Below are 16,651 nucleotides of genomic sequence, written 5' to 3' on the forward strand. Positions count from 1 at the left end.
TACATCAAGATGGCTCACATTTAAGGTAAGGCCAATTTTGTCTTCATTTATACCTCACTCCAGCATTTTTTATTTTTTTTTATTCAACCAGAATATTTTCATTTCCCTCCAAGGTTCTGGTGGAACGAGTGGGCTTCCATTAATCTTTCAAAAGCGCCTAAAGCCAACTGGCGCTCATTATACATAATGTAATAGCTCATCATATTGCCCATCTGCTAAAAATTCTATTTCACACCGCACTTTGGATTTTTACTCTCAACCAGCGTGTGACTGACGAGGTCTCGGGCGAACAACAAATCATCAAATGCAAAATGTCCTGTTGTTTTCGTCCGAGTCACATGGTCAGCCGTCCTTGACTGCAGCGTGAGCGGCTTGTTTGCATAACAAGTAATGATTACATCGGGGTTGCGCTCCTCGTATGACTCAGTGCTTTTGCAGATCCTGCAGCCTGGCTGACACTCATCCACCTTCAAGCAACAGTAAGTTGGATTCTAATTTCTTACCAGGGCAGTGATTCATCGCGATTGGTGAACGATCTGCATCGGAAATGATCATATTTCATTTATTGACTCATAAATGACTCCATTCTTCTTGTGTCGTAGGAATGAAGGCGTTTTACGCAGTTATCTTCTACCTGGCCTATTTCGGCCATGCTGCTTCAGCCTGCCCGTCGCTTTGCAAATGCTACCCGAGAAGAGCCGAGGTGGTCTGCAATGAGGTTCCCATGACCGTGTTCCCCTCCGAGGGCCTCCCCAAAAACACCAGCATCCTCACTATCCAGTTCACCAACATCTCATCCATCTCCGAGCAGGATCTCAACGCGGTCCCTCACTTGAAGCAGTTGCACCTGTTCAGCAACCATCTGAAGAATCTTTCCTCGCACCTCCTTAGAGGCCTGCCTCTCCTCACGACTTTGGACCTCACCGGCAATAAGCTGAGTGACTTGCCCGCTGATGTCTTCAGTCACGCTCCACTTCAAATCCTGGTGCTCAAGAACAATCTGATTGAGAAAGCTGAGTCCGCGTGGTTTCCGGATAACTCCAACCTGACCTGGTTGGACGTCTCTGGGAATCGTTTGACAAATATCTCAGCAGATTTTCTCCAAAAATTGCCGCATCTGGAAAACCTGGAACTTTCCAATAACCGTCTGGTGAAGTTCCCAGCAGATTCTCTGGATCAACTCACCAAACTTGATCGGCTGAATCTACGTAACAACAAACTGGACAGTCTGGCGGCGTCTTTGCTCGATAACACCCGGAACCTCACCTACTTATTCCTCTCCAAGAACAAGCTCAGTCATGTTCCCCAGAACTTTTTTCAGGAGCTCACTCAGCTCAAACATCTCAGTCTGGATGACAACCAGCTTAGCAGCATCCCTCCAGGACTGCTCGACAATTTGAACACCCTGGAGGACGAAGGGCTGGACCTGTCCGCCAACCCGTGGGTTTGCGACGGGAAGCTAGAGTACCTCCTCGGATGGCTCCAAAAGAACCAGAAGAAAGTGTTCCTTCCGGAGACCATCATTTGTTCTGCTCCTCAGTCTCTCAAGAGTCGCACGGTGATGTCACTCACAGAGACTGAACTGAAAATCTGAGTCAAGGTTTTTTTTTTCCCAATCCCTACAGGATGATATAGCAAAATTTAGACAAAAGTAGTTACTGCTGCCTGGGTTTAGTGAAAGATACTAGAAGATGTAGGACATATGTAAAAAAAAATACCTAAAAGCTACACACGAACACTTTAAAATCATCTTAATAGCTTTGTGTGTCAATTCTTTAGCGGAGTTAAGCTAGCAACGACTCAGACATGTTTGTGATTCATGACTATAAAACTTATTTCAAGCAGCAAAACATGTTCTCAGCTTTGTCCATATTGTGAACTTTCAAATAAAAGCAAAAATGTAGAAATAGCTAAGTTAATGTTGACCAAAAAAAAGTTATTTTCAACGCCATTTTGAATGTGCTAGTCAACAAGCTAAGCTAACAATAACACTGTAAGAGAGCAAAGGTCTCCTCTATTGAATTCATGTGGTTGCTGCCGGTGAGGAAACATTTTCTGAGATAAGAGAAATGACACTGCAGCAACAAGGTAAATTATTTTTCTTTTTCATTTCTGTATGAAAGTTTCTTTCATTTATCAGATGTTTCTCCTCAGGCAAGAAGACCATGAGGCGGTAATACAGAAGACTTCGCTCACTGCCAACAAGTCTCGGATTAAATCCTGCAGATCTTCGAGCGGTCCGGTAAGTGGAAAATTCTCAACAACTACTTTCGAAACCGGTCTTTTCTAAAAATAAGACCCTCTAATCTGGTCTCGGGGTCATCATTGGATGACACCTAAAGCCTCCACAGCATTTCCAAACCACAGCAAAACCCGAACTCCATGTACCTCCATTTCGACTGACATTTTTTGCCGCATTGTTTTTAATGATGTCGAGTGTTTATGTGTGGGTGGGCTGAATCTTCCAGCTTGACCTCTAGATATTTTTTTTCCCACCCGCATTAATTCTTCAAGTTCTGCTAACGATATGAAACCTCTGCATCGGTAGTAATTCCTATTGAGGATAAAATATCGTCTACTGCTCAGGGAACCTTCACTTATGAAAATGAAACATCATTCATCATTGATTTTAATATACAGGCCAGGCCAGAGTGCAGCTTTGAATGCTACGAGGTAAATGTTGATGAAAAGAGTCGGAGAGTGGGCTTAGTGTGAAAGCAGATATGTTCACGCGCCTCCATTGGTGGCGACAATGCTGCAAGGAAACGCTTTTCATCTCCGGCCTGTCATGTTTCTCACATTTAAAAGTGAGCAAGGTGCTAAGACGAAATGACAAAGAAACCTTTTGCGCTTGACATTTTGCCTTATAGATGAAAAAGCACTAGGGGAGTACAAAAGGTCAAAATTTAAAATCTCGCTACCCCGTCTTGTGATATGAATGATATTTTTGTTTATCCTAAAGGTAGACGATTATTCTTGAAAATGTCAGCAAACACCTTCGCCCGAGAAAAGCAACAATAGCTGATGAAATCTTATTTTTTATTTATTTATTTATTTATTTCCTTGAATAAGAAAAGATCGCATGAGTTTTAACTTACACATCAATGTCACATTCTGTTCGTTCACCTTTTTTTTTTTTTCACGTCCAGCTCAGGTTAAATGTCCTCCTCATTAAAATGTAACCTAAAGGTGGAAAAGAGAGGCCGCTTGCAGACGCCATTAGCGAGCAAATGCTCCTACTGAGCCTTTTATCAAGCTTCCCACGCACGGCGACTCAAATCGCATGTTCGAGCTCCGCTGGATTTTTCACGTAATCGCTTTGCAGCGGGAGAAACGTGTAACCGAGGTGACCGATTTGAAAACACAACAACATCCCGTGCATTAACCTCCGTCCTCATTTGTTACTAGCCATCCCCGCCTCTGACTCATAAATCATCTCACTGTTTAAATCCAAGGAAGAGGCGAAAAGATACTTTTCTCTTCTGATACTGAGACCCGAGGAGTCGTTCATAAATCCTCGTTGGACAGATCGTTACGTTCAATAAAGGAGATTAAAGACTCCAGGATTTAACACCGAAGCAATACTCATGGAAAGGGATCGTGATCAAAAATAATCTGAATATATCTATAAAAACTATCAGGCTAAAAAAATATTTGGACTTCTGGGAATGGATGACATTGGACAAAAGGCCACCTTTTGTCCTCCTCCTCTCCTTGTCCATTGATTTCTCCAAGCTAAGTGATCACTCACGCAAGACAGAGTTTAATTACCTCCAAAAAAAAAAAGAGCAGAAAAACCCCACGCAGCATTTCATCAGTGAGCGACATCTAAATCTCCTTGATGGCTCCTCGCATCCCTTGCCATGAGTTATTTGGATCCTCTAACGATTCTTTCGCTTTGATGCGAAAGGGATTATCATCTGGTTGCAACTGTCCCCGAAGGGGCTTTATGCGGCGTCTATAAAAGACCTTTCACCTGTTGTTGCGCGAGGGTGGGTCAAGGCGGCCCGGCAAGATCATGTATCAGGGGAGCGGGTGGGGCAGAATGTTTTCTGAAGGTTGGACGGCCAACAAAGAACGTGTGTCGGACATCAAACGTGAATGATCGCAAACTAGGATTCATCAAAACTATCATCCTTGTACTTTCCCTAGTGGAGGGGGGGGGAACTTCCACAGAGTTGCAACCTAATTGGATGTGACTTATTGCGTCATGAAAGTCTTCCGATGTTAAATCAGATGAAAACGAAACACTGATTTACAGCCAAGTCTTAGTGGAAGTAGACTCGTGGCTGCATATCACCAAAAAATGTAAATTCCTGTTGTAGTTACTTTAAAAATGAAACCTCGGTTAAGTATTGTTTGTAATTTCAAAACGTTCGCCGCTATTGAACCGATAATCAACCGGCAAATGCATCAGCAAGTCTCTCCGTCTCACAAGGCCAATTTCCCTAATGAGATGTCCATACAAGTGATCAGCGGAGATGATGCAAGATCACAGAAGCGAACAAAAGGGAAAGCGCCGTTTCAGCGATTTTAGCCTAAAATATCGTTTTAAAGAGCCCAGTTTGGTGTTGTCCTCTTTAGTATGCAAGCGGAGAGACACACACGGGAGCCATTTCTTTTTTTTATATGCCAGCTGCTCTTTGTAACCCTCCGATGGAAACTCATTTGCCAAGAAAGTCAAGCAATGGACGGATTGATTTTAGAATAAAGCAAAAGCGGCTTAGAACAATTCATTTGGGCCCCGTCAGCTCTCAAAGGCTCAATTGAGTCGGCGCTTGGCAAGGTGCTCATTCAAACTGCCAGATAAGGTGAGAACCAAAGCGCCGTTTTAAATGGACGACATTTTAAGCACTTTATAACAAACAAACAAGAGAATTCTCATTTGTTAGACTTAATTGTGTATTGACAATAAAGGAGACTTTGACTTTGACTTCCATGTCACTGGAATTTTGTCTTTCATATTTACAAATTAAGTTTGAAATTGCACTCACATTGCTTTCCCTAAAGCTGTTGTAATAACAGTTTTCACCAGTAGGTGGCAGACAGAGGTGTAAAGACAAAAAGAGCAGTTTATTGTTCCACGTAACCACAACAAAACAAAAGTGGCTCTATAATCTGATTTAGTGCGTAAACCTTTGCCGCATCCGCGAGCGCGCGCCAGCACACCTTATCTTCGCGACTTTTACGGCCTTTGCTGTTTTATGAGCGAATGTAAACAAACACTCACCGCTACGCCGCTAACACCCCTTGCAATCCGATGAGAAGCCGTTTGGAAGAAACCTAATCCTTTACAAGGGCAATAACGCTCAACCTCAAAAAACACAACGGAAGGAATTCGCTTTAGTCTCACTTTACGGTTTACGAAATGCGTTTTGTTGAACAAAGCGTTTTATTTCCCAGTCTGAATTTGCACCTCATCTCAAATTTTCCACAAGGTCACGATTAATCTTGGTAATTGTTGTCTCTCCGACGCAGTCATAGCACTCCGGGGTGCACTTTGACTGTCTCCACTAACTCCTTCAGCAGACGAGAGAACTCGTGGAGCGTTCGTTCTCCATCGCGGCCGTTTCTCGGGGAGATTGTTATACGGCTTTGTTCTTGCAGCGGAAAATAAATCCCCAATGAGACGACCGCCGGTGAAAGCGAAGCACCGTTGCACATAATCACACGCTATTATTCAATTGAATAGTTTTTTAGCCGTTTTGGATGCAAATCGGTTTCAATATCCTCTTTGTATTACTCCGGAGCATGTGATAACGCTCTTCTTTTCAAATTGGATCACCCGAAGCAGGTGCTTTCCTCGAGTATGTTGGAATTTATACATTATTTTTTTAATATAATAAATTCAGTTATATGGCTTAGTCACTAAAAGCAGAGGCGGCGGGACCAGGGGGGGCACTAGGGGCACACAACCTCCCCTCTATTTTTAAAATAAAGGCATATTGTGAGGTAAAAGAGCTTTCATGCAATAGATGTAACGGACGTATTGTAAAAATAATGACCATAAATCATATATATATATATTTTTTTTTCCTGTCACAGGACCACTGGGATGTCCTGCAAGGCGAGGCAAAGGGGAAAGTGCTGTCAAATCAACGTGAAGTGCAGGTCAGCTGGCAGGACTTTCAGGAATAATTGCCTCCTACAGTCCACGGGTAAACATTGCTTTTCAAATATAGCTGCGGTGTCATTATTGTCCACCCTCACAGAAGCAGGACACAAAAAAAAAAAAAAAAAACACTCCTCACAATAAAAATAGACACTAACAACTGTCAACGCCAATGATTTCTTTCCGGACTAAGTTTGGATGGGTTTCATTTTTTGAATCCTGAAAATTTCCTAGCTGCTTCGTATCCTGGGCGCCCACAGAATGCCACAGACGAGCAACATGGAGGAGTGAAAATAGTGATTAGCCAACAGCCCACAGTAGGTCACAAGCAAAGGAGCCAATGTATGCACTTGTTTGTGTGCATTGGAGGCGGGCTAGGATATTTGTCTCGGGCTACAAGCTAGTGAATCTATATTTGAACTTGAAGATGCATGTATGTTTGGTGTATATTTGCGTGCAGTGGAGAAGCGAGGGTCACGACCTTAGAAGCATTCCACCGCCCTGGATCGTGTTTATATCCGATGCCTCACAGTCACTCGACCCAAAATGACAGCGACAGACGCATCGTGAACAGCTGAGAGGTTGCGTCGGACAACACGGCGAAAAAAAGGCCTTTAGACTTTTGTTCACTCACGGGACACTTTATTAGGTACACTAGCGGAGACGTAATGTAATAATGTTGTGGGCCGTCACACACCTTCCACTTTGACACAAAAAACATTCGGATTTATACAGAGGAATAATAATAACTTTTTTTCTATATTGTTTAGTCCTTTTTTTTTTTTTACTACTTACCTGGCTGGAACGGATTAATTGCATTTCCATTCATTACAATGGAAAGTATGACTTTACATTTTGATTTGGTCACAGAATGGAATCACAACCCGAGATTCTACTGTACATCCATGATGAGATACATCTGATAATTTTCTTATTTTGGACACCCCCAAGATGGAGAGACACCCCACATGTGAGGAACTGTTCAGAGAACTATTGGGTGTTTGTTTTCAGCTGTTCTCTCCAAGCTTGTGTTCATGTTAGGGCCCCGGATGGCCGCCCCCCACTTGCGGGGGCTCTTCAGGAGTGTCCCACACACATGTTTGGGGGTGCCGCCGTCGTCCTGGTCGGAACGCAATGCCATCAGTTCGATCTCGTGCTTGGCGGCCGTCTCCAGAACCTGCTGCTTATTGTAGAACAGGACAAAATTGTTGATGATGGGATGGATAGGCAGGGCGATAGCGATGACGCCGCACAGAAAGCTAATGGCGGCGTTACAGCGGCCTAAGGTAGTCTTGGGGTACACGTCGCCGTAACCCACTGTGGTCATGGTGATGACGGCCCACCAGAAGGACTGCGGGATGCTGGTGAACAAAGTCTCCGGGTGGTGCTGCTCCACGGTGTAGCCCAGCGCAGAGAAGAGGAACACCCCCACGCCCATGTACATGAGGAGCAGGCCCAGCTCCTTCAGGCTGCTCTTCAAGGCGCTGGTGAGGGTCTGGAGTCCCGAGGAGTGGCGGGCCAACTTGAAGATACGGGCGATGCGCATGATGCGTAAAGCCTGCACCGCCTGCTGCACGTTGGCCAGCTCCATCACGCCGGCGCCCAGCGAGGTGAGGAGGAGCACCACGAAGAAGGGCATGATGGCCATGAAGTCCACCACGTTCATGAAGGCCAGCGCAAATTTGACTTTGTTCGGGGACGAGAGCAGACGCAGCACGTACTCGATGGTGAACCAGCCGATGCACACCGTCTCGATCCACTGTAAAAAAACAAAACGAGTGTTATTCATCTAAAGATGTTTTCCAGTTTCTATTTATTAAGTTTCTTTTTTTCAACGTAACCTCCATGGTGGGGTTCTCCGTGAGTTTCCCCTCCTCGTCCTCCACCTGCAGGTCCGGTATGGTGCTGACGCACATGACCACGGAGGAGATGAGGATGAAGATAAAGGAGAGGATGGCGATGATGTGAGCGGCCAAAGACGACTCGGGCTTCTCCATCAACCTCCACGTGCACGTCTGGAAGCGCTGCCAACCACTGACGCTCGGGTCTCCATTCCGGTCCACCAGGATGGTCCTCACCTTCTCGGCGATCTCCTCCAGCTCGTCCTCCACCTCCTTCAAGTGGCTCTTGCAGCACTCATCCAGGTAATCCGAATCAATTTTCCAAAAATCCATCTCCTTCATGAAGCAGATGGGGCAGATGCCTCGCTTGATGTGGATCTCGCCGTAATAATAAAGCTCCGTGATGCATTTAAAGGCGTCTGGATCCCTGTCGAAATAAAACTCTCCTTTATCAGGGTCGTAATCATCACACAAGGAGGAGATTTCCTCCGTAGGTACCGAGTTCACCAGTTCGGCCAGTCGGGTCTCCGGAAAACGGTCGAGAACGTCCCGGAAAAACACCTGTTTCAGCCCGCCGATGTTCACCACAATTTCGGGCTCCTCACTGGCTCCGGAGCCGCTCCGGTACCGGCTCCTGTGGATTCCCCACATTGTGTTGCACTGCGGGGCGCCGAAATTGTTGTCCAAGTCAAGTAAAAGTGTTTATTTCATAAGAGAGATAAAAAGAGAAAAAAATCTGATGCGGTGAAATGTTCTTGCATGCACGCGCAGACGTTTGGCGTCTCTGAAAGTTGGATTTGAGGAGCGCAACTTCATCAAGTCACTACTACTCGAACAGACAACTTCCGGTAAATCACAAAAATAAGAGTAAGCTTTTATTTTTTAAGGTTTGATGAAAGTGACGTATATATCCGGTGCTGAATACCTGTTAACGCGAAAGGCTACACTGCCTTTAAAAAAAAAAAGAGAAATAAGAAATATTCTGGTCAACATTTTGTTAACTCTTTTGTTTATTGTTCTTTATTTGTCTCAAGATTGATTTAAAAATAGGAATACAAAAAGGTTTGCTCGCAGGGTTTGGTTTTGTCTCCATCTAGAGACAAAAAAGAGACATTGTGAACAGAGGAGTGGTTATACTGTATTTGAACAGCTGTTTTGATATACGTAACGTAAATAAAGTAAGTCATTTGACTTGATCAAATTAATATTCACGTCAAGCAACCCTCAATGCGTGATAATAACTTAGTAATAAAATAATAAAAATAAATAATAATATAATAATAATAAAATTCCACGTATTGCCTTAAAACGTGGGGGATCAACTTTTGGCACGATTTTTTAGTGTTTTAATTTCTCTATGACATGTTTTCTCTTTTTTGTCACAATGACAAAATAAAAAACTCATTTATGATCTTAGTTTCTTTTCTCGTCACTTTTGCTGTGAACGTACGCTTCCCTTAACCTTACACGGCGCTTTCCGATTGGTCGTCCACACGACTGCTCGTTTTAGCCAATCGGCGTTCGCCATTAGGTTGCAGCGCTTGAGTTCAGCCAATCACCGTGGGCCACGGTGAATCTCCTCCATTGACATTATTGCAGGCAGCTAAAGAAAGCGGCTGCAGACTTCGTAGTGTTTGCAACTAGTAAAGGTGGCTTAGACACTGCTGACATAATGAAACCATTACTTTCTGGTAAGTACAACCGCAAATTTGTTCTTTGAAATTGGATTGTTGGGTTGCACGATTTTTGAGTTTGTCTTGTCGGCTAGCTGGAATAACAATGGCACATAGGTTGCCAGGCCTTTTTAATTCTATGACTTTTAAATCTTTCTCACATTGAGTGTGATGATGTGCTCATACAATTTAAATTGTGTTTGAAAATGGCTGCCTCCCTGATTACCCGTAAATGTAATCTTTTGTGCAGGAGTGTTGCTGGGCTGTTCGTTGCTTGTTAGTGTGCAAGCATTTTATTCTCCCAGCGACGATGTGGTCGAACTGAACCCGTCCAACTTCAACAGAGAAGTGATTCAAAGCGATAATCTGTGGCTGATCGAGTTCTACGCTCCCTGGTGAGTCCATTGACACATCATGAATGGGCCTAGTACAGTGCCCTGGGGTGTCCCGATAGCGAAATGGTGCTGGAATGTTTATAGTGTATTCACGTTGTCTTCATCAGGTGTGGCCATTGTCAAAGGTTGACGCCAGACTGGAAAAAGGCAGCAACAGCCCTTAAGGTGACCACGACACAAATATCTATTTATAAGTAACTCTAAATTAGAATATCAATTGTGACTGACACATTACATATAAACTTAAGTTTGGATTTTATGCCGGTGTTCTCTCAGGGTATTGTCAAGGTTGGTGCAGTAGATGCAGACCAGCACAAGTCTTTGGGAGGCCAATATGGCATTTCCGGATTCCCTACAATCAAGATTTTTGGCGGCAATAAGAACAAACCTGAGCAATATCAAGGTATCTATGACAGTGGGTCTTTGTATTTCTGAATGATGAAATTTAAATCACTTTTTTGTATTCCTCAGGAGGGAGAACTAGCCAGGCCATCGTGGAAGCAGCCATGAGCGCTCTGCGCGAACTGGTTAAAGACCGACTCGGCGGCAAGTCTGGGAGTTCGGGTTACAGCAAACCGGTATGTGCCAAAATCCGATGCCACAATATGAAGCGTAGCTCAGTGAGACTTTGCACCCAGCAGAGTGGAGGTGGCAGTGAAAAGGACGTGGTGGAGCTCACGGATGACAACTTTGACAAGATGGTGCTGCAGAGCGATGACGTGTGGTTGGTGGAGTTCTTCGCTCCTTGGTGTGGACACTGCAAGAAGTAAGTAAAGCTGTCCTTATTCGACAGATTTGACATTTCATTTAATTAAAATTTATATGCAATCACCAGCCTGGAGCCCGAGTGGGCAGCTGCAGCTTCGGCCGTCAAGGAGCAGACAAAGGGCAAAGTTCGCCTGGGAGCCGTGGATGCAACTGTGCATCAAGCTGTGTCCAGCCGTTATGGGGTCAGTGTCACACTTTGATTTTTTTTTTATGACTGATATTCTTATCCTATACGTTTTGTCTCTGAGCAGATCCGAGGTTTTCCCACCATCAAGATATTCCGCAAAGGGGAGGAGCCCGAGGACTACCAAGGGGGACGTTCCCGCCGTGACATCATCGAGAAGGCCTTGGATCTCTTTTCTGATAACGCCCCTGCTCCAGAACTGCTGGAGGTTAGTCGGTGAACATAAGTTGAGCACATATCGTGAAGTCCACGCCGTCAATGAAACGATGTCTTCCAGATTCTTAATGAAGATGTCCTGAAGAAGACTTGTGAGGACAGTCAGCTGTGTATCATTGGTATCCTGCCACACATTCTGGATACAGGTGCCTCCGGTAGAAACAGCTACCTGGACGTCATGGCAAAGCTGGCCGACAAGTACAAGAAGAAGATGTGGGGGTAAGAGGAAAAGCCGATTTTTTTGGGATTCGGATCTTGTGAGAGAGGTCACCTCGTAAACCCCCCCCCCCCCCTCCCGCCTCGCTCTTCCCCTCATCAGCTGGCTTTGGGCTGAAGCTGGTAGTCAGATGGACCTGGAGGCCTCGCTGGGTATCGGCGGCTTCGGCTACCCCGCCATGGCTGCCATCAACTTGCGCAAGATGAAATTCGCTCTGCTCAAGGGCTCATTCAGCGAGACCGGGATTCACGAATTTCTCAGGTGAGTTGCGCAAGAGTGAGCCAGACAACGGCGGGGAGTAACTCATGGTTTGCAGGGAGCTTTCTGTCGGACGAGGCTCGACCGCCACGTTGGGAGGCGGCGTGCTTCCCAAAATTCACTCCGTTGAAGCGTGGGATGGAAAAGATGGACAGGTGAGAAAAGATTCACGGCTGGATAGTAAGAATAAACGATAATTGTCTTTTTTCTCCCACCATCAGCTTCCCGAGGAGGAGGATTACGACCTCAGTGACGTTGAGCTGGATGATGACTTTGACAAGAAAATTGAGTTATGAGGCTCAGAATATTTTTATTTAAAAAAAATGAGGCTGCTGGGATTTGACCCAGGCTGGATGTGATCTGGTCCCGTGCGAGCCATGTCCCCTTCTCCTGTGGATGAATGGAAGCTCCGGTAGGTTGCAGTTACTGAAATACTCCAGAAGGGGGGGGGGTCATCTTTAGTCAAGTCACATGTACACATTTTTGGGGAGGGGTCACGTAACTTCTGACACTTGCAATCCAAGCTTTTTATTGTCCCTTTTTTTTGTGTGTGTGGACTGAAATAACTTTTGTCAAGCCCCTCACGTGACATTTTTGTTTCCTGGTTTGCAATCCAGCGGTATCAGGATATAAGGTGGGGGGGCATCTTGTGTAGATTTTTCTTACACAAACTTTATTTCAATTGTGTGAAAACATTTGTTACAATAATAAAACAATAAAAACAGCCACGTCTCTATTTTAAAAGTCACTACTTGATTATATCACAAAGTGCATGCAATACTAAAAGGCATATACATCTTTTATGTCCATCGAGCATTCCTGAGCAAACACGGTCAAAGTGAATGAAATTTATAACGTAGTGATGTCATGAGTTCCCTCTTAAAGTAACATAGCTTGAGTCGTAATACTTGCCATGCAAGGAATCCAGTCACTATAAATACGATATGGCACTTGACTTTTGGAGTAAAATCCATTTCAAGATCAAAAAGATTTTGAGGACAAGCGCGACAATCCACAGAAAAAAAAGCCACAAAAATAAAATTATAATAAACAGGGTTTCCAAAATAAAGGTTACATTTTGTGACTTTGCTAATAGTCACATTAAAATAGTTTTATTTTTTTAGGGGAGGAACTAAATTTGTAACAACCGGATGTTTTGGAAACCCTGATGTAAACATTAGGACGTCATGGAGTGCCGCGGCGGGCTTGCAAGCTTTTCGTTTCAGAACTGACGAGACGTTGACTGATCGGACTGCAGGAGTCGCACGATGGACGGGTCGCTCTTGGCACCTTTGATGAACTCCTCCAAGGACAAACGACCTGGTAAGTACACGGAACAGAAGCCGCTTCAGTCACATGTGGCTTGTTTATGGCAGAGGATTACTTTGGCCAACAGGGGGCGCTGTTGACTTAGCATAATGAGTTTTACAACTAACATGGAGTCTAAAATAAAAATGGTCTCACCGTCATTGTCAATGTCCATCTGCCTGAAGATCTTATCCGTTCGCTTCTCCGGCGTGGATTCATCCTCGGGCATCTTCATCACTGAAGACACCATCTTATAAATGGCCTACAAAATGAAGGTTAGTCACGTAGTATTAGAACTTCAAATATTGAATCCGTCTTGGGCATAATCGAAAAAGTATGGAAAGAGTAAGAAGAAAGCTCTGATGCATTTCCACGAGCAAACACAATATTGACGTGACCCCTCTGGCAGCTCAGCTCCCCACGTTGGAGGAGTAAATATAACCAGAGAAAAGGGTAACTTTGATGAAGTCAGAGAAAATGTGAAAGTAGTCCTACGTGACTAAAAATATGATTTTAAGCTTCTCACCTGGACTATCTCCAGCATCTCCGCTCGGCTGATGTAACCGTTCCCGTCCAGGTCGTACATGCTGAAGGCCCAGCGCAGCTTCTGCTCCAGGCCGCCGCGCGACGTCACGCTCAGGGCGATGATGAACTCCCTGAAGTCGATGGTGGAGTCGCCGTTGGTGTCGAACGTGCGGAAGACGTGCTCGGCAAACTTGGAGGCGTCTCCGTAGGGGAAAAAGTTGGCGTAGATCTTCTTGAACTCCTCCACAGTCAGGTGGCCGGTGGGGCAGTCCTTGAGGAAGCCGCGGTACCACTCCTGCAGCTCGTGGTCCGTGAACTCCGTGTTCTCCCGCAAATCGTTCAGGACCTCCGGCCGGAGTTTACTGTTCTGTTTTCCCATGATGCAGTGCTCCCGGCAGCCGGCTGGGCTGGTCCTTCTACACTGCAGTATTCCTGCATTTTGTAAATACTTCATGTCAATCATCTATCTGCTTGACCAAATTTGGTCATTTCCTATGAAAAAACATTGCTGGCATTCATAACATTTTTTTCCAAAAAAGAATATGACTCGTCACGATAAATTCCGAACCCCCCCCCCTTGTGCTGGTCTACTTTTTCCAGTGGCTTCCCTGTTTCACTCACTGACTGGTCTGTGTGTGTGTTTAGATGAATACGGATGGTGACTAGGCGGCCGACGTAACGTGTGGGAATAGAATAATTTTATTAAGGGAGCGGAACAAATGACAGTTGTCCTTGTTTACATCGTCATGACCATATTTCCTCCAATAGTCGCCCGTTGGCTTGAATAAAGACCCCGCCCCGGCGGCTGTAATTATTTTTATTACTGTCTGACCTCTGATACCAACTTGCGGTTGGATTTTCGTCACGTATTAAAGAGAAATGGCTTTTATATGTGTCTTTTAAAGCTAGCTGCTGCAGTTGCATGTACAAAAAATATGTTTATGGTATTTAATTGGACGTAAATAAAAAAAAAAACTGTATGAACCTCGGAGATGAAAAGAACTCGGGATTCAGTTTGCTGCTGTGTGTGTTGAACGGAATTAATTGGGTTGCAAACCAAAAGGATAAAAAAAAAAAAGCTTTCCCCTTATTTCTCGCTTTGTGCTTTTCTCTGAACTACCGCGGAGAACATTGTGCACTGGCTCACGATGAGGTCCCTTGACACACCAGTTGCCATGGCAACCCAATAGTAGCCAAAGTGCTTGGAAAAGGGAGGCAATGTAACTTCCAATCTGGTGCTCTTGCAGGACAGATGATTTTTGCGTTTGGCGTACTCTGATGCAATTATCCAGGCCTTTACAAACAAACCATAAAGACAATTGTATGGTCTGAACACGACATAATGCACCAGCGCACAGAAGCATTCAAAAAAACTAGTTGTTATGCTGAAACAAAAATAGAAATTCCAAATTTGGCATATTTCCGCGTATTCACTTGTTGCCATTTATTTTAAGACCTTGGGACAACACAATTTAAGGGGCAGCCATTTTGTATTGCTACTTACTATCAATTGAAAATGACATCACAGCACCTTAATTGCTGATGTCACATGACCAAATGGAGACAACAGGTGAGTTACCTGATTTTTTTTTTCCCCTCAAGATTTTTCTGATTATAAAGCCTGCGTTGTAATTGAATACATGACATTTATATCAACTTCCTGTTTAGCTGTACTTTAATACAAAAATGGTAGAATTGTACTTCTGAATTGAACTACTGCCGGATGGAAAATCTCACGTAGGTGCAATGTGTGGGTGAACTCGTGCCGTTTTTTTTCCCATTTCGTCCATTTTTATTATATTGACTGCTGTATAGAGAACACAATTAGGCCAATTCAAAAGTTCTGACTCAGGTTTTCCATCCATATACACAAATGTAGCTGGCCTTTGTTATTAATTACTTTGATGACATTTAATTGTTTATGAAAGCCCGCAACAAAAGAAAAATGATTTTACAAAAAACAAAATGTTTTTTACTAAGGTGTAATGGAGTGACAAGTCAATGTTTTGATGGTGCATGATAATTGTTTTTCGTTAAGCAAATATAACATTGTGCAATAATGTGTATTTTAAATGAAATAATTGTGAATCATAATTTCCTCACAGCTTTGACAAAAATAGGAAAAGGAATGTGATGCAGTCTTAAAATGGGTGTAACCCTCAAACTACCATCGCGTCTTGCAAGGGGGGGGGGGGGGGGGGGGGTCACGACAACCGATCGCAGACTAGGAAAGACTTTACGTCCGAAAAAGTTTATTATTTAAGAAAAAAAGTCAAATTACCTTCGAAGGGAGGATTGGTGAGTGTTCCGGTAGAAAAGTCCGCTTGTTCTCCGCTTCAGCGGACCGAATTCACCGTCAACTCCAACGTCTTCTGATGACTAAACCAGCACGGGGGGGAAAAAAATAAATAAAACAAATGTTTTGAAGCTAAGTTGTAGTAAAAATGTTGTTTACTTACATTTATTTGTTTTACCACAGGCTGCCTGCGATGCTTATAAGCTTTAACGTCTGCTGGAAGATGTGGCATAAGCTCGATTTTCATCCGACTCGACCAAAACCAACAATGGGGTTTGCTTTTCGTTTATGACTCGAATATATGTTATTCTCCACAATATCTTGGGAACTAACTCCATTTTCTATACTTGTCTTCCCTGCTAAATATTTAACGTGAATCTAATGATTAGTATAATGTTTTCTGCTGACGAAGAACCATTTTTGTATATCACACTCCCCCTACGCACGGAATGGATTGTTCCACACTCTCCTTGCTGCTTCCATCGGAGAAAAAGTCGCAGCGTCCGGTGGAAAATTATCTCCGTCGACTATTATTAGCTCTCTATCTAAAATACACGTCTGAAAAAAAAAAATCTTACACAACTCTCAGTAAAAGAAAAAAAATATTGCAATATATTTTATGTTTTTATACTAGCATCCTCTGTTGAATAAAAAAAAAAATCCATCACGAGCCTTCTTTAATTGAATTATTTTGCCCAAATATTTCAACACTGAATTGTTCAGGTTCTTTAATCATGGATATGGCGTCTGTACCTTCACTCATGCACTTCAGGAAATGTGGTGTGTATGTCAGTAGATTAATAATTAACTCTGTGTATTTGTGCGTGTGTCTTTCTGAAGCCTGACACCTGTTTCCGT

General features: G+C 43.8%; 4 protein-coding genes across 6 annotated transcripts; 2 read left to right on the forward strand and 2 right to left on the reverse strand.

The window, feature by feature from the left end:
• The first annotated feature begins 314 nt into the window (after positions 1-314).
• On the forward strand, positions 315-1,914 carry LOC148381592 (uncharacterized). Its single transcript, XM_088362458.1, has 2 exons — positions 315-479; positions 603-1,914. The coding sequence occupies exons 1-2, from the start codon at positions 419-421 to the stop codon at positions 1,592-1,594; spliced, it is 1,053 nt and encodes a 350-aa protein (XP_088218584.1). The 5' UTR covers positions 315-418; the 3' UTR covers positions 1,595-1,914.
• Positions 1,915-6,752: 4,838 nt separating this feature from the next.
• LOC148381593 (voltage-gated potassium channel regulatory subunit KCNF1-like) lies at positions 6,753-8,767 on the reverse strand. Of its 2 annotated transcripts, XM_088362456.1 has the most exons (3): positions 8,515-8,767; positions 7,954-8,380; positions 6,753-7,871 (listed from the first exon to the last, which is right to left on the reverse strand). In XM_088362456.1, the coding sequence occupies exons 2-3, from the start codon at positions 8,293-8,295 to the stop codon at positions 7,095-7,097; spliced, it is 1,119 nt and encodes a 372-aa protein (XP_088218582.1). In that variant the 5' UTR covers positions 8,296-8,380; positions 8,515-8,767; the 3' UTR covers positions 6,753-7,094. The 2 variants fall into 2 exon arrangements, with proteins under 2 accessions (XP_088218582.1, XP_088218581.1); XM_088362455.1 differs by having other exon boundaries at positions 7,954-8,767.
• A 712-nt stretch (positions 8,768-9,479) lies between these two features.
• On the forward strand, positions 9,480-12,388 carry pdia6 (protein disulfide isomerase family A, member 6). 2 transcript variants are annotated; one of them, XM_088362043.1, is made up of 12 exons: positions 9,480-9,644; positions 9,877-10,021; positions 10,129-10,186; positions 10,298-10,424; positions 10,493-10,599; positions 10,660-10,787; positions 10,857-10,971; positions 11,041-11,181; positions 11,251-11,408; positions 11,509-11,667; positions 11,723-11,819; positions 11,886-12,388. In XM_088362043.1, exons 1-12 carry the CDS (start codon positions 9,626-9,628, stop codon positions 11,958-11,960), a joined length of 1,329 nt encoding a protein of 442 aa, XP_088218169.1. In that variant the 5' UTR covers positions 9,480-9,625; the 3' UTR covers positions 11,961-12,388. The 2 variants fall into 2 exon arrangements, with proteins under 2 accessions (XP_088218169.1, XP_088218170.1); XM_088362044.1 differs by having other exon boundaries at positions 10,663-10,787.
• hpcal1 (hippocalcin-like 1) lies at positions 12,312-16,178 on the reverse strand. Its single transcript, XM_088362045.1, has 5 exons — positions 15,957-16,178; positions 15,779-15,876; positions 13,499-13,929; positions 13,129-13,234; positions 12,312-12,984 (listed from the first exon to the last, which is right to left on the reverse strand). Exons 3-5 carry the CDS (start codon positions 13,874-13,876, stop codon positions 12,887-12,889), a joined length of 582 nt encoding a protein of 193 aa, XP_088218171.1. The 5' UTR covers positions 13,877-13,929; positions 15,779-15,876; positions 15,957-16,178; the 3' UTR covers positions 12,312-12,886.
• Between the last annotated feature and the right edge of the window lie 473 nt (positions 16,179-16,651).

This window comes from Syngnathus floridae, chromosome 19 (assembly GCF_059516105.1).
Source record: "Syngnathus floridae isolate MCC-2025c chromosome 19, RoL_Sflo_1.0, whole genome shotgun sequence".
Classification (NCBI taxonomy): domain Eukaryota; kingdom Metazoa; phylum Chordata; class Actinopteri; order Syngnathiformes; family Syngnathidae; genus Syngnathus; species Syngnathus floridae.